This window comes from Strix aluco, chromosome 4 (assembly GCF_031877795.1).
Source record: "Strix aluco isolate bStrAlu1 chromosome 4, bStrAlu1.hap1, whole genome shotgun sequence".
NCBI lineage: Eukaryota > Metazoa > Chordata > Aves > Strigiformes > Strigidae > Strix > Strix aluco.
The window spans coordinates 102,214,074-102,236,360 of NC_133934.1; the positions used below are offsets into that span (position 1 = coordinate 102,214,074).

The 22,287-nt window shown below is 36.2% G+C and overlaps 1 protein-coding gene across 2 annotated transcripts in view; it reads left to right on the top strand.

The window, feature by feature from the left end:
* The window catches only part of AKAP6 (A-kinase anchoring protein 6), a 293,798-nt gene that overhangs the window by 216,846 nt on the left and 54,665 nt on the right, over positions 1-22,287 (top strand). For both annotated transcript variants that reach the window (XM_074824596.1, XM_074824595.1), the window contains one exon: positions 21,779-21,925. In XM_074824596.1, coding sequence (XP_074680697.1) covers positions 21,779-21,925 — 147 coding nt within the window. The remainder of the gene's footprint in view (positions 1-21,778; positions 21,926-22,287) is intronic.

Below are 22,287 nucleotides of genomic sequence, written 5' to 3' on the forward strand. Positions count from 1 at the left end.
TGAAATATCACTAGCAAAAAATATATGGGGCAATAGTATTATCATATTCCTCAAGTTAGTTGCTAATTTTTAATTCACTTTGCTATTTTTTAACCTCATACTCCAGGAGAAAATATTTTTTTTTCTAAATTAATAGGAATTATGTGCTTTATCCATGATGTTTTGCTTCATAAACATAATACGGGAAACACTATTTTCTTTCCCAGTTACTCTTCATCAGTATACCTCATAAATAATCAATACTGTAATGTTTCTTTTTTAAAAATAAATAAAAAACAAACGACCACAGAAAACCTTTTTATCAGGTTTTCAATATAAAACCCAAATTCACTAAATCTCAATAAACTTGCAGTGGCAATACATTCAAGCATACCTATCTAAATTATAAAAAATAAGTTGCAGTGAAGTAAACCAGTTTATAATATCCTGAATTTTTATTTGTATATGTCTTTTATTTGTATTTTTATAAACATATATTCTATAATTATTTAAAATATGTAAAATATCAATATAATATATTAATATAAAATATGTATTTGTATATATTTGTAAATTTTTTACATACTTAAGGTTAGGTAATGTTTTTACATTGTGTGTATACATTTTTAATACACTGTACTAAAAATAGCTACAGCATTTTGTGCTAACTTCTTCTAACAAAGTAAAATAAGTGATCACTATAATTTCCTTCACAGTTGTTGCAGTTGTGGTTGCATCAGGTCCAATGAGGTCCTATGGTAGGCTCCAGCCAACTCCTGTGGCCAGGGAGAAACGCCTGTGGTTCTTAACTTCTTGTGGGTGCTGATATTTTAGCATTGCAGAAAACACAGTTGCTGTAGAATTCCAGTGATCATGAACTGTAAATATTAAAGTTGTCTCTATGGAGAGATGTTTTTGGGGGAAGACACAAGTTGTACCCTTCACATCCCATTGTTGCAGAATGATGGGTGCTGTTACAGATGTGCAGGATATACTCCAGCTGTGTCACCGAGCAGACCAGCAACACACTGTCACAGGCTGCAGTGAAGGCTATGGAGAGGTTGGAGTTTCCCCAGTAACACACTGGGAGAAGGGGTCATCTGTGAAGACTAATTTAGACTACTAAGGGAGCTAAGTAGACCAGCCTCTATCATGAGGAGGTTCCTCTAATGGGTGATTCAGAGCAGAAGTTTAACTTAAGCACTCTGAAATAGTTTCAGAAGAAACCTTTTCTCTCTTTTCTCTCCACTGATTGTATAAAGAGGTTATGAAGATCAGCCTCACTCAGCGTTACCTCTCACTGACTCTCGGTTATCATGAAAAGAGGGGTTTTTAGTACCATTGTGTCATGTCTATGCAATATTCCAGTTTGAAACCCTGCTGTGATGCATCCAGATTTTGACAGACATTACACTGGAGTTTGATCATCTCTGCTTTACCCATTGATTTTTCTTAGAAATGGGAGATGATAGATACAGAATTGCCGTTAGAGTTTTTCAGGTGGTAGCTTTCTAAAGATGAACAATAGCCTTTTTGAATGATGTATCGAGACTGGCATACATGTTTTTTGCTGGCCTTCATCAAGGAGGATACTCTGTCTGCTATGCAGGTGGAAGAACAGTAATTCCCAAGATCTCTTAGTTTGTTATCATGAGTGGAGAGATCAAATACCATCAGAGGTGAGAAGTAGTTAGTCATGTGATCCCACTTTGTTGTCTCAAAAAGCTCATCTCTGTTGTTTTGCTTTTTCAGTAAGCATATGTAATTTATAGTTGGGGTTCACTTTTCTCCAGCAAGTCAATAGTCAAATACCTCCAGTGTGAGTATGGAAGATTTTGGCCTTTTTTTTCCACAGTTCCAGAAAAAAAAACAAAAAAAATAGAAAACTTTCTTTCTGAAGGTATTTAGTTTCCTTATTGCTTCAGCTTGGGTCAAAGACAAATTCTACTCTTAGAACTTCTACCTGATTTAATCTTCAGTTATGGTTTTTAGTGTCTCTTTTTTGTTAGCTATCTACTAGAATATGTAAGGTGTTTACACCAGAGGCGGAAACATGTAATAGTTAAAATAAATAAATAAACAAGTAAATAGATAGATAAATAATTAAAAGAAAGAGAATAAAGCAGGTGATGAAAATCACCCTTCTTTTCCACCTTTGCCTCCGTACTGAGCTAGGGACCTTTTCTTTGTTCCTCTTTCTAGTATTAACGGTTAAATGCTATGGCCATTGTGCTGTTTGAGCCTTACAGTTGCTGTGTGCAGTTAGTTTCCTTGCCAAGTGGAGAGTAAAATTCGTAAGACGCCTACTAAAAATTAGAATGGGTACGAAGATACATATTTGATTCAGTTTTAATAAACATATGGGATGATTGTTTTGTAAATATGGCCAAACAGGAGTTCCTCATCAACTCATGAATATACGGAGAATTGGTAGCTAACTCATGGTGCCCAGAGGATTAGACACAAGGGAACAGGTTTCATTGTTGATGAAGACTATTGGTCTGGGCTGCCTGGGCCCACCAAAGTTCAAGAATCAATCAAGGCAGTGAATAAAGAGCCAGTTTAAGACTAGAAATATTAAATTCTTCCATCTTATTTCCCCAAATGTAGCATATGAGTTCTGAGACAACAGTCACATTAAAGAGGAAGGAAATACCTGTGACTACATGGGTAAAAACCACCTAAAATCATAGGATAGCAGTGACTCTGGGCACCAGGAAAACTGGAACTCCAGACAAAAAAGGCCTTGCTTTGAGGCAATAGAAACAACGTTTTAGTCTCTAAAATGCAACTATCATAATGATACAAATAATTCTAAGTAAATTTAAAGCTATAAAAATGTTTTCTTAACCAATACCAGAAACAGAATACGGGATATGGTATGGTGCCAGGAACTAGAGCATCCATGTGTAACTGGAGACATAAAACATTTCTTAATTGTATCTCTTGCCCGGGATCACTTGTGAAGTACACAGTTCCCATTCAAAGGGAAGACATTAGAGTAAGGCCAACCCAATATATGCCTCCAAACAGTGGCTAAACTATCCAGAGAAATTTCAAAACAGAAACAGCAGAACACACACATAGATGTAAGTCAAAAGAACCCATGAAGCAGGGCAGATGCAGACTGACTGAAAATGTAGGCATTTTAGTGTAACATATGTAGTGTAACAGACAACATGAAAAGTAGAAGGAAAAATGTTCTTGAGAAAAAGAGCCAGGCAGACAGATTGAATATTGCATTTACCTTTGAAATTAAAGTATAGTGTCTGAAACCATTGAGAATTTAAGGTTTTAATGAAGAAGGAGATATCTGTAATGTGACTTAAGCAGATCTAAAGATTCTCAGTGTTCTGGCAATGCAGAAGGCTGCCAGGCATTCAATTGCTATATTTGCAACTATGCTATTAGATCAATGACTAATTTGATACCAGCTGGATTGTGGAGCCAGCTGCAGTGCAACACTGATAAGGAGCAAAATTAGACTGGAGAGATGCAACCAAGCTCTGCAGATGTGCAATGAAATCATTATGAGACCAGTGGATAAATGCAGTCATTCAACAAGGAACCCCTGAAATAAGAGATGTCATCACTTAAAGTTTACTATAGTTGTTTTACAAGAATTTTACACACCCGTGGCCACAGGTCTGTACAAGCTTTAGTTTCAAATGGAAGACAATATTCAAAGTAGCACCTGAAAGAAACAGGAAAGTCACTGTGATTTCTCCCTAGCATTCTAGCTGAATATAACATATCTGAAGAAGTTGAGCACTTAGATGTTAAATCGAAGTTAGCACAAAACCCCACAAATGACCCTAGAGTCCACCAAAACATAATTCTGTTAGTCTAGTAAAACTGCTGGAAAAGGCAATGTGGCAAAGCAAAGACCACGCACCCACAGAAAGTAATGCAGAGTGGATAAATGATTTACTAATATCAGAAAATCTTGGAGTAAACTGATTCCAAAATCATTGAACAAAATGCTGAAAGCCTGGGACATGTTACAAATTCTTGTCAGGGCAACAGTGTTCACTGTGATGTCAAAAACACGTTTTGGCATATTGATCTGAATGAACACCATAGCCACTGTTTTGCTGCATATTTTACCAGGTATCTTTACTCTTTTATGTTCATCAGTCTGAGCTTCCAGAGGTATTCCAGTGTAATACAGACTAGGCACCCTTCCCCTAGTGAGTAGCTAATGGCAATACAAACATTGAAAACAGAAATGTTAAAGAAGAGGCAATCCATAACCAACTCCTAGACAGAAACCTGTACAGGAGTATTAATCTAGATGCAGAAAACATGAAAGAATCTGAGTTACTTGTGGGTGACATCTGTTGATTTTTGAATGACTTTGCTGCTGGCCGTGAGAAACCAGGAGCCCCTCAGGAAACAGTCAGAACATTTCACAGAAGGAAAGTCTTTCACAGAGATGAACATCCATTGTTATGAATTTTTTGCACACTTGGCAAAAGCCTATGGATTTTTGCCGTGGTCAATACAGAGTGACTCAAAAAAGAAGAAAGTTAAAGGACCAAGAGCAAATAAGAGGGAGGGTCTGTGTGTGTGTGAAAGGAAGCAAGATACCAGTCCTTAAATAGTAAGACTATTTCAAAGGACTGACCCTAAAGCTCAGAATCTCCTGGTGATATAGAGCTCCTGTAGCAGTTCCTCTATCATTTTTCCCTGCACCATGGTAGAAGCAGTGAATGAGTGTAGGGGTAAGTTTGAGTGAAATAGCATTCCTTCCAACAGAGATCCTCAGAGCCCTGGTTTCTGAAATCAGCGAAACTAGGAATTTCTGTCCTGCCCAGAATCAACTGCACAACTTGCTCCCTTCACATGCACAATGCACTGGTCTTCCAGAAGACATAAAGTACCACAAGTTACCTGGTAGGCAGTAGCTCACCTGCTGCCTCCAGCTGCTGACAGACCCACAACCCACCTTTTATTTAATCTCTGTTGAAGTGCTGGGTGTATCTCTACAAATTAATGAACAGTACTGAGTCCTCCATAAAAGCAGATTAACATAGTTAGGAATTTAGTATAGATGCAAAGCAAAGGGAATATAATTATTTAAAGACACATATCTTCATTTAGTTCAGTTGTCTGTAAGATAAATATCTATATACATGTATTTTTGTCTAACAGCACAAATGCTAAAGAAGTGAGCTTTGCTATTCCTGGCACATTTCAAAGTTACTCAGAATATTAAAATGTTAAGCAATAAAATGTGTATTTCATGGAAAATGTTTCTGTTTGGTTCATATTAATTACAATTCAACTCCTCCTGTTAGAAGCAAGATTAAAAGAGAGGTAGAATATTGCTGGCCAACTGCAACAGGCAGCAGCAAGCACAATTGCTTATTGTGGGGGATAGGTGGGATATATGTGAGGAGCTTTTTGCATCTCTTTTAAACGCCATGTGTCTCACAAGCTCTTTCTTGGCTGAACAGCAGGGTATTCTCTCTCTGTGGACTAACGGTTGCCAGACAGTGCTCTTCATTGCCATGGTAAACCAGCAGGTAGAAAATCCTGACCTTGGTGCTGGGACATGCCTAAATGATAGTTAAAATTTCTGGTTTGTCCCTGCATGTTTACACAGTGAGGAAGTATATTTCCTGCACTTCACCCAAGTGAACTCATGCCAGGAAATGAATCTTTTACCAGTTTCCCCTGTTTCTTTCCCTTCAAGCCAGTCACTAGAAAAATACTACTATAATAGCCTGCACATCACTTAAAAGCTGTTATGCTTATGGGTGCCTATATGTTCTGAACATCTCTTCACTGTCTGGGTAACCTCCAAACAGGGAGACCTAGAGTGATGGGAGATCTGATGGTTTAGGCATATGGTTTCATTAAAATCAGCATAGACCATTTGGATCATGCGTATGATTTGTTGGTGAATTTGATGTAGCGGTCTTACAAGAAGAGGCTTTTATGTTGTTATTTATAGTTTTATAAGATTAAAAACAGGACAGAACACCCCCCATTTCCAGTCACCTGCATACTGCTTTGCTCTCTTGTGCTTTCTAAATTCTTCCCTCCTGAAACATACGGTCCCTTTGCCAGGTTCCTCAGAGACTGCTGCATCTTTGAATTCTTTTTGTAGCTATATCTTTTATCTTGCTGGCTTAATCTGTCAGGGACAGAATTTGCTACCCTAGTGCTACAGATTTTAACACCAGCAGATTCTGACTGAGTAAATCTCAAAACCAGGCACTCTCCCATGTTGTGATCCCTAGTTGTCAGGTTATGAAACAGTTGAGGATCTTTCTGAAGTTTTGACCTTAACTCATCTGTTCAGGCATCTCAGCTACTTGTCAGTAGTCATGAGTGACCTTATATTTCATATCCACTTCTTTTGTGAGTCTGAATGTACAGCGTCAACAGTAGCTTGCACTAACGCCTGTTGTCATTGCTTCATGTAGCTGTAAGATATTTGGACCCAGATCTGTGGGCATAATAGTCTTGGTTCCTACATCCTTTTAAGCAGTGGTGCCGGCCAATGTGTTTTTGTGTAACCTGTGTTCAAGCTTTCAAGGGAAGCTCCTGGAAAACAGTTATAGATTTTTTTAATTCAGATTCTCTTCCAGTCTTTCCTAGGGAGCTGAGAGGTATAGTGTGATAGACTGACCTGTTATGGAATCTTATTTTATAAAGTGATATGGAAAATCCTAGGAATTTAGCTGCTGTTCGTTTTTTACACAGCAAAACATTACTCAATCAACCTTGGTATCCTGCCTCAAGCAGTGACCAGTCCCAGAAAACCTAAGACAGGTTGATGAAACACTCTCTTTTATATATACTTACATTAGTTCCAGTAGGTTTTAGTTACTGGGGTTTATGCATTTCTTTCATGTTTATCTTTTCTTTGTACGGTCCTCTTTAATTTTTTATTAAAATGGATAATTAGCTAATTTGACCACCAGGTGGCCTACTACACTGTGTTAGTGTATGACCTAACGTCTTGAGAAGGGTGTACAATATTTATTAAAACTGCAGTTGTTAAATGGCATTATTCCGTGACTGCAAGTGTGGCATTTGTAATCTTAACTCGGTCTTTTTTGTTGTACCAATCAAATCGAAATGTATTCATACTAGTGAGACTTTTTCAGGCCTACAAAAGGTTTGCAAAATTAAAAACATATATAATACTTAAAGATTTTTGCGTGGTTTAAATATTCAAACCTTTTTCTTAAGTGCTTAATGTCTTAACCAAAGGACAGTTAACTTCTGCCTCTGCCATTTCTTCCACACTTTATTAAAGAGGCAAAGAATAAAATCAATGCAATGGCAATTCTTCAAATATCAGTACCAAATGCCAATCACCAATGAGCTGGAAAAATTACCTTTAATAGGGTTAATGTAGTGCTAGTGTAGTTGCTTAATGTACAAAAGCTCTATGTCCTGTTCTAAGATATGTATTCATTACTTTAATTTCTTTAAACTTCTGTTCTATAGCAACATATTATACCTCTAGCATAATAGCTAACAAAACGCCCTAAAATAGTGGACTCAGATGTAGATTTGAAAAAAGTAACCTAGTACTGTTAGGAACATGGAGTATTCAACAAGCTATACTTTTTTTAATTTATTTTTAGAATTGTCACTAATTATAAAATGATTGTTAAGACAGGAGGTACAGCCACTTATACTAAGAAGCGAAACCACTCTTTTTTGTCACTGAAGAGCAGATACCATTCACAAAGGTTCTGTCGCAGTGCAAATCAGTCACTTATTTTTGCTGACATTCTCAATAGAATGTATTCCTTAAAAAGTCTGAAAAATACAAAATAAACAATGGGATCTTGTTCTGTACCCCTCATCCCTTTCTCATTTTTTTTCTTGCATTTTTCCATCTTCATTTGGAATTACTGAATTCCCTACATAGTATAACAAACATCTATTAACCAGGCAGACAATAATTAAAGTTGAAGACATTAATACATGTTACTTTAAGCATTTATCTTGTCTTAATGGGCACAGTTCTTTCCAATTTGTATTTGAACAGCCAGACGGCTATCATGGCATGCATGGTTACCAGGATAGGCTTTCCACAAAGCAGAACCAGAATGTCTTGAGAGAATGCCAGAAAGACAAAAGTTCATGTCTTCCCTAGTGTTCACTACAGCTGAAGTAGATTCAAAATATCCTGAATTAGATTCATATTACTTCACTACTGGTTTTGTGTTCTGATATTTCCTGCTGCTGCATTTCTTTGAAGCATTTCTTTCCTTCTCAGATATATGCATCTCTTTTTCAATTTTTAAGACATGCCTTTTTCATCTTCTTTACATAGAATTCTGACATTAAAATAGCAATAACTTACCAGTCTCTAAATCCACTGACATTGCAAGTGTTACACAGATTTGAATACCAATGCTATAATCACCAGTTTATCAGTTTGCTTAGAGCACAGAGTTTAGCATTTCAGTGAGGCAACATAAGTCAACAAGAACTTGTGAGGGTTTTTTTCTGAAATCAATGTCTACAGTTTCATTGCGGTATCTTTACAGAACTATTCTTTTTTTAATTGCTGAAAGACAGGTTCTGTTAGTATATAGGCGTTATGCTGTGTGCTGGTTTCAGAGAAGCTCATTACAAAATGCTAAACACAAAGAGGCAGATTCCCTGGTCTGTCAAGATCACTTCACATGCAACTTTACAATTTCCAAAGTGAATCTAGAGCAATTGGTGGTGTGCACTAGAAAATACTCTCCTTGTGCATGACATTCTCGCTGATATCATCCACTTCATCTGCTACTGTTCTTTTTCTCCTGCTCCCCATCCTCTGTCCCATCATGAATAGAAGGAGAAAAAAATCTTTATGTGAACCAGGGGAGCCTAACAAGTAAAAGCCAAAACATGAGTACAGGCAATATTGTCCATAAGCACAAATTAAATCCAAACACATTATTTTTCATTTATATCAGGACCAAGTTATTGAAAATTTGCTTTCTGACAGCCCTAGGAAAAATCAAGCCTTAAGAATGTCCAAAGTGTGTGTATTTGAGTTCACCAGCCTCTGCAAAAATTGTTCAGCTTCTCTATGTTTTGGTTCTATAAATTGTAATCCCAGAAAACACTAAACAGAGTTAACCCGAGATCAGTGCAAGTGATCTGGTTTCATGTTTGATTCTTGTAGTAATGTCATGCTTTCACAGCCATTCAAACTATTGGCAAAGGTATAAGAAGATAAAAGCTGGAAGTCACCATTAAACAAATTCAAACTAGAAACAAGATGTACAGTTTCTAACAGTGAAGGAAGCTAGTTATTTATCATTTTGCCAAGGAATGCTGTGAATTTTCCATCATTTGCATCTTTAAATAAGGGCAGGATGCAATACTGAAAGATTTTCTCCAAGCCTGAAAGTTGAGAGCTTAATATAGACAGAGAAGGTAAGACTAGGGCACATTTTATACAAGTGGTGAGGTTAGATTATGACAATTTCTTGAACTTCAGATCTGTGAATCAGCCCAAGTTTTGTCAGAGAATATTTTGGCAGAATGCCATTAGAGATGAGAAGAAGCTTTCAGCTTTCATCATGCCAGCAAATAACAGAGTTCACATTTAGCAGAATAAATCCTTGAAAACAGACACCTGAAATCAGGGAAACAGAAACAGAGGAAAAGTTTCTTTTGTTTCTGTCTCGCTAGTTGTTCAGCAGACAAAATGAGTTCAGTGTCACTGCATTCATGTATTTTTTAAAGGTAACTATTAGTGTTAGTTCCTAAATGTCTTGTAGAAATGAAGATTTATTGAGTTTAGAGCTGAGGTATTTTCTACAATCATTAAAATCTATCATAAGTGCAATAACCCTTTTTTTTTTTTTCAGTCTAGTGTGAAACAAACAACATTAAGTAGTTCTGAGCTCAGACAATATATTCTGTTGGACAGAATGCTGGAATGACTCTCAAAAGACTTGTATTCCCACATCAGAGATCTTCCCTAAGACTGGACATAGTGTCCATCTGTATCTCAGTTTCCTGTTTTAAATTGAGAGTAGTATTTCTCCACCTCGCACATGACTTGCAAGTCTGTAACTATTTGAGGCATAGGAATGGCAAGCTTGAGCCTGTCTGTAAAAGGCTGCATTAGGCATACCCTTGGCTGGTGCCATTTGGAAAGAGGCTAAGTGTCTCTCCTAGGCACAGCAGCTCTTGGAGATACAGAGGCTGGCTTTCAGCATGTCCAACATTTCTGCACAGAACTGAAGTTCATAGTAACATCACACTCCATCACAACACAGTATAATAGAGTGCATATTTCTGTTCCTGGTGGTTCACGATCACACTTCACATACTCCTCGGAAGTTACAAGGGTCTTAAAGAGCAAGCCCAATGCCACATGCAGGTGTCTTTTTCCCTTTTACCATACGTGTGATAGTTCCTCTAATTTTTATTGCTTAGGTTTTATCTGTCTTAAATTATTGAAAATATTAAAATACTATTGTATTCAGAAAGTCCTTTTTTAGAAATAAACTCAGAGTCTAATTTTCTAAGACCCCGGTGGTTAAAAAAATAAAATATAATTTATCATGTATGTTAGTTTTTAGAAGCAATGGTCACACTGGTATAGTCCTTTAAATATCATTCAGCAAATGTAGTGATGTTGTTAAGTGTTCTGGAGTTAAAATATATCTTGGAAGAAGTTTTTCCACCTTCAAGGTAGTCTGGTTCTTGCTGAAGAAGCTGCTTGGGCATAGCATTATCCTGTTTTGATCAGCAGTGAGGAAGAGAGAAAGCATCAGTGTTAAATACCTACTGGTCTCTCAGAGTGTTATCAGTCTCAGATATTCTGAAGAAGGCTAGCTGTTAGTTCTTGCTGTTCAGTCATCTTTATACACTTAGTTTGTTTCAGGGACTATTGAACTTCCTATTGATAAGGCAAAAAATGATCTGTGCTGTAGCATTTGCTATCAAATCTGTTAATATGGTAAAAACTGAAATACTTTCTTCCATGTTAAAATAATTCAATGACATTTGTGAGGTGTACAACTTCTTGCCAGCTCTTCTAATTTAAAACATTATCTGTTTGAGGAAAACATATGTTAGAAATTTTTAATTCAGTGATAGGAAAGGCACTAATGAAATATGCATGTATGAATTTTGTATTGCATAAGTTTCCTCTCTCTTGAAATGTGATTAAAAGCCAAACATCTGGATTATGTTTAAAAAGCTTGAATTTCCAGTTTTCAGAGAGATTCAATCTATTTTGACACTGTACACTTAGCCTTAACATTTTCAGCATGCTGTTAACATTACTTGCTATTGTAAAAAAGTAAGTTCAGGTTTAAACAAAGTTGGACTTCTCCTAATGCTCAAAATGTTTTCTGAAATAGCTGTTTCTGCAGCATTCACACAGGCTGTGTCAGCAGTTCCATTATAAATTTGCTCTTGAAAGCGGTTTGTAGCTGATCATAAAAATAACTTTTCAACTTGAGACTATTTTTTCTTTTTTTATAAAAGTACTATGTTTTTCATAGAGTAATATTAAAAATGAAATACTGAGTTCTTAAGAATTTATAAAATTCAGTATAAAATGAGATTAGCCCACTGTTAACACAGATAATGGCATTGGGATGCCAACTTTCTCCTTTTGTTTTAGTAACATTGATGTGTACTGGAAAAGTGACTATCCACTGTGCCTCCTGAAGGATTCAGGATATGTCTGTCTAGAGATGATAATAAGTAGTTAACTATGTAACTTTCTTTTTAACATGTTTTAACAATAGTTTTGATGCAGTACATTGTAATCGTATTGCTGTAAGAGGAATTATGGTGATTGCCAGTGTTTTAGATAGTCAGTGGAAATGTTTAAGCACTCCTAGTGGACCTGCTGCGTGTGCCAACTTTGACATAACTGAAGGGAAATTATAAGGAACAAATCAAATAGAACATTATAAAAACTATTAGCTTTCACTTTACTTAATACAGTACAGGATGTGCATTTAAAATAAAAATTACATTTTTCATTATAACTTTGGGGCAAATTGAGAAATCAGCTGTCAACATCCTTTCCGGTGAGCACCTATATGGGTCCTCAAACAGGGGTAAGTTCTGTCATGTAGAGAAAAGTTCAAATACTTTAAAGATCATGTTATTACCCTGGATACTACAGGTAATGAGAACTCAGATCCACATGTTCTGAGGTTAGAGACTGAGCAAGCTAGACACAGATTTTGTGTGGTCTTGACTTGAGGTCACTCACCAGCCTGCAGAGATTGCAGGGCTATCACCACAGGCCAGGGATGATTTTCTTTTCTCACAGTTGACAAGGTCTAGTAATTTGGATCACTAAAGCCACTGTGCCTTAAATGGTGGGTGTACTGATCTCTGTGGATTTTCCTGTCCTTTGGTGGAGACTTTGAGTTCTGCCTCTGTTGGTCTGAGGAACTTAGATTTCCATTTGGCTCTTTTTGCAGTAGGGAACCTCTTCTCCCATGAAACAGTATAGCAAATAGGTAAGAAGAAGAGGATCCAGAGATAGTCAACACTCAAACATATCCCAGTAGGTATTACTAGAAGAGAGAATAATTTATTTGTTGATTTTCCGTCAAACCTCACTCATGGAAGGCTATTACTGACCACTATTAGCATTCTGGCTGAGTAACAATGGACTAAGGACTTCAGAAGAGCCAGTCTGGGAAAGATAAATGCTCAGGAACATCTATTTCAAAATAAAATGATTCCTGTAACACACAGCCTGACAATAGTAGGTGCATTTGGAATTAAATCTTTGTGTAGAGGAGTTCCAATTTTATGTTTCATGCATACTGCAAAAGCAGGCACACCTTACCAGAAGGGAGGATAACAGGTTATAAATTACTTTCTTTGATTATCTTCTTCAAACAATCTCCATAATCTTACATTGTTGTATTTTATTTTGTAAAAATGTAAATGTAAAAATGGAGCTATATGAGATTTGGTACATGTAGGGTCAGCGTTTCAGAATATCCAGCCAAGGATGGAGCTGCAACTCCACCTTTTTGTTTCCAGGCCAAACAGTTTCCCTGCCATCAAATACATTTTTTGCTCAGTAATGGGCTAACTGCAGTCTACACCAGTATTTTGGAATGTCCCTTACTCTGTGTTTTTTTCCCTCAATAAATATACCTGACTACTAACCCAAAGGTATAGTGGTTAATAATTCTTGAAGAGCCCCATGTTTTTATTTATTTAATATCAATTATTCTCCGGGCACATAAATGAATGTAAATTAAGCTAAATCTATATTTGATATGTTAAGCATGTCTGTTGGTTGCATCTGTATTAGTTGGTACCAAAAGTCACACCTCTGGTGCAAGGTGTGGAAAAAACCTCAAAGTTCTAATAACATTGGTACAAGCAATGCAAGATGAATCTCAGAAATTCATTGGTATATCAGCCAAAGATCCCAGTAAAACACGTAGTTCACAAGATTGGTAGATTGTTATAACATGAAGTACACCAACTCTGTGGCCTTACCTGAGCTGCGCTATAACCTGTTTTGTGGGACCATGTTCTACCATCATCTGCCAGGGTTGTCTTTATTTGTAGGTGGGTGGCAGTTTCTAGATCTAGTGGAATCTCATGCACCTGATACTTGATTACCCTTGCTATATGAATTCAAACCGCTGTATTTTGTATATGTTCTTAGCAATTTAATTATATTTAAAATCTGGTTAATAGTGTAGTAAATAACTGGTACTGCTACAAAATTGCATTCTGAAGGTAATGGGATTGAATTTCAACACAAGTTGACACTCAATTAAAATTTCCATATATCTAGTGAATTAGTCAGTTCTTGGCTGCTATATTAAGGTGGATGTCTTCCTGCTTAACTGAACACTGAGCAAGACAGGCTAAATGCATAATAAAGCCAAATCAAAACTTAATATACCCACTCAAATTTTTACCGTTTGTATCAAGTAGTAAACTTGCATAACAAACTCAGGGATGTGGATTTAAAAAAAATTAAATAATCAGTATTTAAACAAAATTCCATTATATTTAGAGTAACAAAGCTTAAAAAAAAAAAGAGAAGCCCTTAAAACTTCTTACTGAATTACTGCCATCAGCCAGGAGATCCATGGGGCTTGTTCGGCTAAAAGCCACAACAGACTTTGTAATGCAATGATGTAATCTTGGCTTTGTGTCATTTATATTCAACCTAAAAAAACAATTTTCCTGAATAGACAGGCTGACAACAATATTGTTCAGTGTTGGTTTTTATTTGGATTGTTTCCAAATGGTTCATATGCCTCCACAGCAACACCCCATGCCCGCTTAAGTTTTTACTCTGAATTCTGAAGTTTCCCCATTTTCCTCACATTTTATTTTGCTTTTAAAGTCCCAGTTATGTTTGTGAAACTAACCAGCTCGGCCACAAAATTAGGATGTATCTTGCAGAGTGCATTCATTTTACTTTTTGCATATTTTTCCCGAGGTCATGTCAAGGTTAGTTTGAATTCCATCCTACATTAAGACTTCTTTCACAGCTATTTAGCTCTGCAGCCTACTCCCCGCTGGGGTCTGCCCCTTGGGCACGTCAAAGCTTCAGACCTGACAAATCACACACAGATGAAGCTGTACAGTTTTTTAAACAGTTTCATCAGTAACGTGGTTTTTTTTTTTTTTCCTTTACACTATAGTTTTTTTTTTTTTCCACTGGAGTTTATTCTCTTGAATTGTAATATCCTGAAGACTGATTTCCGTATGGAAAATTCCCTTGCACAGGCGAGTTGTAAAATAGAAATGGCATTGTACAGTACGTGCCACTCACAGCCTCCCAGAAACTGAAAGTACTGCAGATCTTCTTAATTAGTAACAAGCTATAGCTCCTTGTCTAATAACTGTAATCGTATTGTTAACATCTATTTGCACAGAAGAGCCTAAAACTATAACGTCTGATAAATATTCAAAATTTATCATCCATATTGCAAACCCGTTAGTTATCCAGGAGAGCTGTTAGTTGTTCACAGGAATAAACTTCTGTCATCCCTGGGATTACTCAGATGCGTAAATGTTCATCGGTGTCAAGAAATGACGCTGTGCTTTAACAGTAATCCTTATGGGACTTGGGAAATTTGAAGTGGGTGTGTATGTGTATATATATAATTAGCTTCACAACTATATGCAGGGCTTTCACCACCTACATTCATGCACAGACACCACCCTCCCCCCCATGTATATGTCGCTGCATAAAAACCAGTTTGAAGTGTACAATGCAGCTTGCAGGTAAAAATACGTTTTCTAAAATTCTTAGCTGTAGACCGCTATCTGTATTTTAGCATTTTGTGAAACTAATGGTGCAACACCATTTCCCGTTTAATTGATGAAGTTAAAATGCTTGGCTGCTAATGAGTGTATTAGCAAACAATATACCCTTAACAAGCTTAAGCAGCTCAGGATTTTAAAAAGCAGCTTACTGTCCTCCTCATTTTTATAAGACAAAATGTACTGCCTTCTACAAATTGCTTGATCGACTGATGAAGTACTATAATTATAGTTGTATTGCAGTTTTGACAAAGCCACAATAACAGATTGTAGTTTAGTCCCCACTCTAGGCACACAACTCTTTGCATTACAAAACCCAGTTTTACTGGTCTAATTCTTACTGAGAACAAAAGGCACCTGGAGATGTTAACTATATACCAAAAGAAAACTTGGAATCTAGGAAATAATAATATTGAAGCATGACTTTTCTTCTCGCAGTTAGTTCATTGGGAATGGTATCTAATGAAGAGTTGTCTAAAGGCTTGCTTGTTTGGAACTAATTAAAGACAGATATCCTAAATAGAAAAAGGATCATGGGAATTACATTAGGTGTCTGGAGACTTGTTATTCTTTTGGTACTCTGAGTAGATTGTGGAAGTTGTTAGGGATTCAAGAAATAAGGCAAGCTAATAAAAAGTTCTATTTTTCTGGTTATTGGCCAACTATTGTATTTTTGTTTGCAATAAGATTTGTGCCAACAGGCTAGGGGCTTGAATAAAACATTTAAACATTTGTGCATTAACACATTATGGTGAAAAGAGAGTCTTGTGCTTTCACTCAGTGCATTTCAGCCTTCAATTAATGTGAAAGCACTACAATGCCTATGCAACTTCTCTTGCCTAGTGGTGCACCATTTATCATTGCAGTTTTACATTGACCTTGACACCCACTTCATTAGAATAAAGATTGTCTACCATTTAGGTTACATTGTTCCTCTGCACAGAGACCCCATGCAAATTTCTGTTCAGATAGAAGAGCTGTGAGCCTGTCAGAGGTCATCTGCATTAAATGATTGCAGCTATTTTCCAACTGCTTCTTTTCATTCTACTCAATTCAGGCTAGGAGGATCAATCAAGCCCTCTGCCTGAAACAGTGGGACTGCTGGGAATATAACTGTTTTTGGTAGTAGTGGATATGCCCTAAACAGTATTAAATATTTAATATAAATTCATTAAAGGGCATACAAAGTCTTCAAAAAGATATTACATTTATAGTAAAATTTAAAGGGTTAGGATCACCTTCCTTAAAAAAAAAGGCAGAACAATAGGTACTGACTGAATAATTATTTAATGTAGGCAAAATTTATTTCATGGAGTTACTTAATATTTCTTTCAATGTGTTTATTTCTGTAGCTGCCACAGTGAGGAACACTTAGCAGAAGTGTAATCTGCATTTGCTACTTTCTGAAACAAAAAAGCAAGGTGTCTACAGGGGTTTAAGAGAAAAGGGCTAAGATTTGTTTTGTTTTATAGACGTGCACCCATATGCACATACACTCTCACAGAAATACATATTGTACTATTGTGCTTATCTGTAGGGAAAAAAAGCAAATGGAAATAAGTTAGCACTCTCCTTCTTGAGTTTTCTGAGTGATATAATTGGAATTAAATTATTAATGGGAGATACTTTAAAAAGATTGTTTTATGATCTTCTATTAGAGAATTTGCAATTCATTTTAATATTTGTAGTTTGATTTATATCAAAGATAATGCAATCTATGTCCAATTAACAATACATAGCCAATGTAATATGATTTCCAGATCATGCAAATGGAATAAGCTGGAAGACGAAAAACTGATTCTTAACCTCAGATGTAATTTGCTGTGTGAGTTCTGGCAATTTTAAATGACATTGCACTTTTTAATTTTTCCAGAGGCTCAGCAGCAAATTTATCCCAATCAAGAAAGCCTATTATTAATTTACAAGGACAATTGTAGGAGTCTTTATAATTTCCCTGTGCAATTATTTGCCATAAATTGCTAATAGTGAAATACAGGAAGTTTGCAAGAAACAGCAAGTGCTATTTGTCTAGACAGATCACTCAGCCCAGATCTTGAATGTTGTCCAGAGGTTCTAGTGCTACTGACAGTGTAAGAAATATAACCAAGCTTCTGGACGGTTTCTAAAATGTTTCACACTGATAGTACCAAAAAGGTAGAAGCATTAAGAGCTATTGTGAAGGGTAGGCTGGCCTCTAGCAGATTCCTTCACTTTGCTTGTATACAGCTGAGCTTTGGACCCTGGACTTTGGAATAAAAAGACTCTTTGTTCATCACTGAATGGCATTAGGCATGGGCTTCCTAAGGGGCCACCATGAAGCCTAGCATGAAGAGTGCAAACATTATCCAGAAAGCAAAGTGAGAAATGCGTGTGAAGAGATGATGGACAAATATTGCTATATGTGCACTGCTATATGTTTATACATATTTATATTACATATCTGGTGAATTTGCTTGCAGAGTATTCTTCACTCATTTTTATGCATGCAGTATATTTTGCAAATGTGTGCCAGTGCTGACTACGCATGCACATACAGACACTGAACATGTGTGCGTATGTGTTTGTGTCTGCAGCACTCAGAACACCCCAAAGGATGAGTTTTTAAAATTCAGAGATCCAATCCAGGTAAAACTAAAATTTCAGGTCAGTTACTCAGTCCTGATCTCAGTTGTATGTCATACCGTGACATTTGACTGAAGATACTTTTTTAGTATGTGAATGATGGAATGCAGAACATCTACAAATAGCATACCCTTATTCCAATAATGGAGAAAGTTCACTGGCTTAATTCTTCTGTACTTCATAGCCATAGCTCCACTGTGTGTTCAATATGTCTAGTCTCTTTTCACTATAACCAACAGAAGCACCATACAAAAGTCTTACAATGGATGTCTTAATCTCTCTGTGTGCTTTTAGAGCATTATTTTGAATTCTATCATGCAGGCTTTTTTTTTTTTTCTTTCCTCTTCTGAAGTTTTATTACAACAACAGAATTCCCAGGGAGCTTTAGGGGCAAGGTTCGCATAATATTGCCCTAAAGTTTTGCTCGAGGGGTGGAATCCGCACCCCAGTCCTGATCATCTTTTTGTGGTGTTTCTCTTTCTGAAAGATGCAGTGCGCAGTCTTCCAGAGTTGTTAACTGTGTACAGATTTTTTTATTGTTTACCAGACAGTGCACATCTACAAACCTTTCATGATGATTTCTTTCTCTGACCTCTCAGTGACTAGGCATCTTGTTCCTTAACACTGAGGGAGGCTGAAAAATGCTTGAGTTGCTCAATGTGTGCCTTCTATACCAGTTTCAAAATGGCTTATTCTTCTGGTTTCCATGGTGACAATTAACACTGTTACAAGGCATTGTTCCAGTCTCCATTTGGGCAGAATTTTCGGGTGTGATTTTTCACACAAAAAATGTTTTATATAATTTTTTTAAAGAAAAAAAAAAAAGGAAAAAAAAAAGGCACAGTTTAGTGTAAAGCATCAAAAAAATGTGTCTCAATGAAGCCTGCCTGAATTTCTTAGAGTATTTTTTTCAGGGGAAGTAAGGTTTTAACTTGCTTTGTTTTGGAATTCAACTTCTCATGGTTTAAATATTTTTGCCAAACTTAGTCACGGATAATGCTACTGCCTTTTTTTAAATTCCACTATTTGTCCGTTGAGAAATATTGATCGTATTGAGTGAGAAGGAATAAAAAGCAAAAATTCTTTAACTTACATAACAGTGTTTTGGATTTCTCTTGAGTGGCTTCAGGAACACAAAACCAGCCATGCATGCACAGAGCTAATCATGCTGTAAATATTTTGCAGTTTTTCCAGTATGTTGTTGTTTGGGTTTTTTTCCCCAGTTTTTGAAAATGACAGATGTTGTGGGAAATTAAATATTACTCATTTATTTATTATTGTGGCTGCTTTGAGAAACCTGTAACTTTAACTTTCTTAATCTCATTTTTGGCTATTAAACAGTAATCTATATCATAGCATCCACAGACTGTCACAATGGAGCAGCCTTTGCTCACTTAAAGCTGAGGAAAGAATGAATCTGAAGATTAAATTATCTTCTCACCACAGGATTAAGTAGTCCTACCAGACTAGGGTTGTGCAGCACTGATAGAGCTGGTAGCTAATTTTTCGATGCAACTGCTTAGAGTGTAGGTGTTTAATGGATTAAAAAATAGCATTAGCAATAGCATCTTGTGCTATCAGTTCTGAAACTGTACCTCCTGTACATTAAGCTCTTCCCTTAACTTAAAATACACACTGCATGTTAAATATCCAGGAGTGAAACAATACTGACTCTCAGTCACATACCAATACATCTAATAATGAACTGAATTCTTTCATCTTTTACAGTTACAGTATAATGCATTTTCTATCAATCAGCACTTTCATCATGCTTATTTATACAGTAGGTTACACGGTGACAAAGACAGAGCGCGTACATAAAATCTAGCTTATTTATTTTTTAATGTAATAACCTTTTATAACATCTGTCACACTATTTGCATTATGCTGCACTGAATTATTTTATCTAGTTCAAAATTAAATGAAACGTCTTCTGTTTCTATGTTAACAAGAGCATTGTAGTTATGAGACATGCAATGTATTTTATTTCTTCATCAGTCCTGTACTGTGCAGGAACATACCCAGCCCCAGTCTGGGCAGCAGCAACTACCAGCCTAGAGCAGGTGACAAGTATTAACTAGCTGTGCCTGCACCAGTGTCACACAGCTAGAGGACTCCCTCAGTCTATTAATTCACTTGACAAAAGAAAGGGAGTTGCACGAACTGGATTTCAGTGCCTAGCAAATTGGACGTTGGATTCCCCTTGATATTACATGTACTTATGGAAATAATTATGCAAATCCTTTTCAGCTATATCATCTTTAAATAGAAATCAGATTACATAAAGAAGATTGTAATCTCCTTCAGTAACCATTCTAGCTGAAAAGGCAATAACACAGGACCAAGAAGCATACTTGTTGAACATTTTAGTCCAATAAAATGGTGTTGCCTCTTGGCAGACCCAGTTCCCTAGTGTCAAACCTGGTTCATACCTGCTGTTGAACATTTCTAAAACCTTAGCTGCAGTACACCAAGTATCAAAAGGCAAGTTCTTTATAAACAATTCCTTGTTTTTTTTACCATGCATATTCATGTAATTTTGGATACGCAGACACCTGATCAGTGTTCATTAATAATGAGAAATGGTTTAAATCACCTCATTTAAAACATTTGCTCTATGATCCACAAATGACTAATATTTGCTGAAGTTTACATAATACAAATGATGTGCATGTGTTGTGTAAATGAGAGACTAAAATATGAAACTAACAATATGCAAACATATGCATGGAAATGGTGAGGACCTGTTAGCTGAAACAGTGATTTCACACCTTTATTATTTTCTTTAAGCTGTCTCCAATTGTATTTTTGCTTTGTTTTCCTACAGAGCGTGTTCTTGGATCTGGCAAAGGCACCCATGTTTTAAACATTCCTTATTCTAGTTTAATTTTTTATACTTAGCCCAGTTATTAACATTTTCAGTATGAGCTGCTATAGCAGTTTCCTTGTCTGAATTTAAAGCAAAGAAAGCTTAATGTTTAGGATGCATTTGCTAATAGCTATGCATAATTTATGTATGTCTTGTAAACACCTTTGTAAGAATATGTGCTGAACTCTCCTCTTTCAGTAAAAGGTGCATTTTTGGCTGTATCAGAAGTTCTATTTCTATGGCTGTTTTATACGTGAAAGGGAGAGGGAATTAGCTTAACTATATGTAGGGTGTGTATACGAGTGAATGCCTGTGTGTTAAATTTTATTTTTTGATTTACTGTACCAACCACTAAAACATAATTAAGCACTCTAGTAAGTGTTATATTTAAGACTTAATTCAGGTTTTGGACTGATGAGCATTGTAGCTGTTCTCGTTTGTGTGTCATTTCACCGCTCCTGTTGGTGGATGCAATAAAAATCAAGTTACTGATATTATGTTGTAAGGGAATTATATCCAATTGTTTTTTCCAGGGTGAAACTCTCGTGTTTTCATGTGTATTAGCACTTCAGGCCTGTATATGAGACAGAATCCACAATGAGACAGAGAAAAAATAAACTATACGGGAAACATAATTACAAAATTATTTCCTTGGTTTTGTTTTTCAATGGAGAGCCTCAGTGTTACTTGCTGAAGTAGCGTGTTTGAAAAATAAGATACCACTGACTTGAATGAGACAAAGGCAGATCAAGCTTCAGATGAGAGAGTGTTAGTGAATACTACTGTACAAGTGAATATTGTGAGTGAGTGAATATTACTGTATGTAATCAATAGCTAACTGACTGCCTATATATGTCACCCAGAAGGCTACGTGCTTGGTACCTAAATCTTTTATGACATGTTAAGAGAAGGTTGTGTGCTTAAAAAAAAAAAAAAAAAGACATAGTGAGCGTAATCATAACTGGACACATAGAATTAAAGTTTAATTTTTTATAGAGAAAACTCTTTACAGTAGCTAATATTATCTACTTCTTTTCATTTTAGAGATACAATGTAGAAATGTCAATCAGACACCCGAAAAAGATGGAACTGCTTAGTAAGGTTGAAGCTCTGAAGAAAAGTGGTGTTTTACTACCAAATGATCTCCTTGAAAAAGTGGATTCAATTAATGAAAAATGGGAACTGCTTGGGGTATTTGCATTTTTATTACTGTTTGTGGGTTATGTGTACATTTTTGTGTGTTGAAGTACGCTGTCTGTCTGATTTCTAATTTGAGGCACAATATCTCTCTCTTTCAATTCACCACGTACATTTCAAACAAGCTACTCATGCTATTATAAAAACTCCACAGTATTTTCCTCTTCTGTTGATTTTTTTTATTCCATGCTTGTCTCCTGTCTGACTTTAATAATTTTAGTTCTTTAATACATAAAAAATGTAAGTAAAATATGCCATGTATTACGAGTATGCACCAAGTCAACTATAATGCAGTATATCTGATATACACTGACTGTCATGCTTGAGTGAATGTTAATAGAATTTATTCTGAAGGT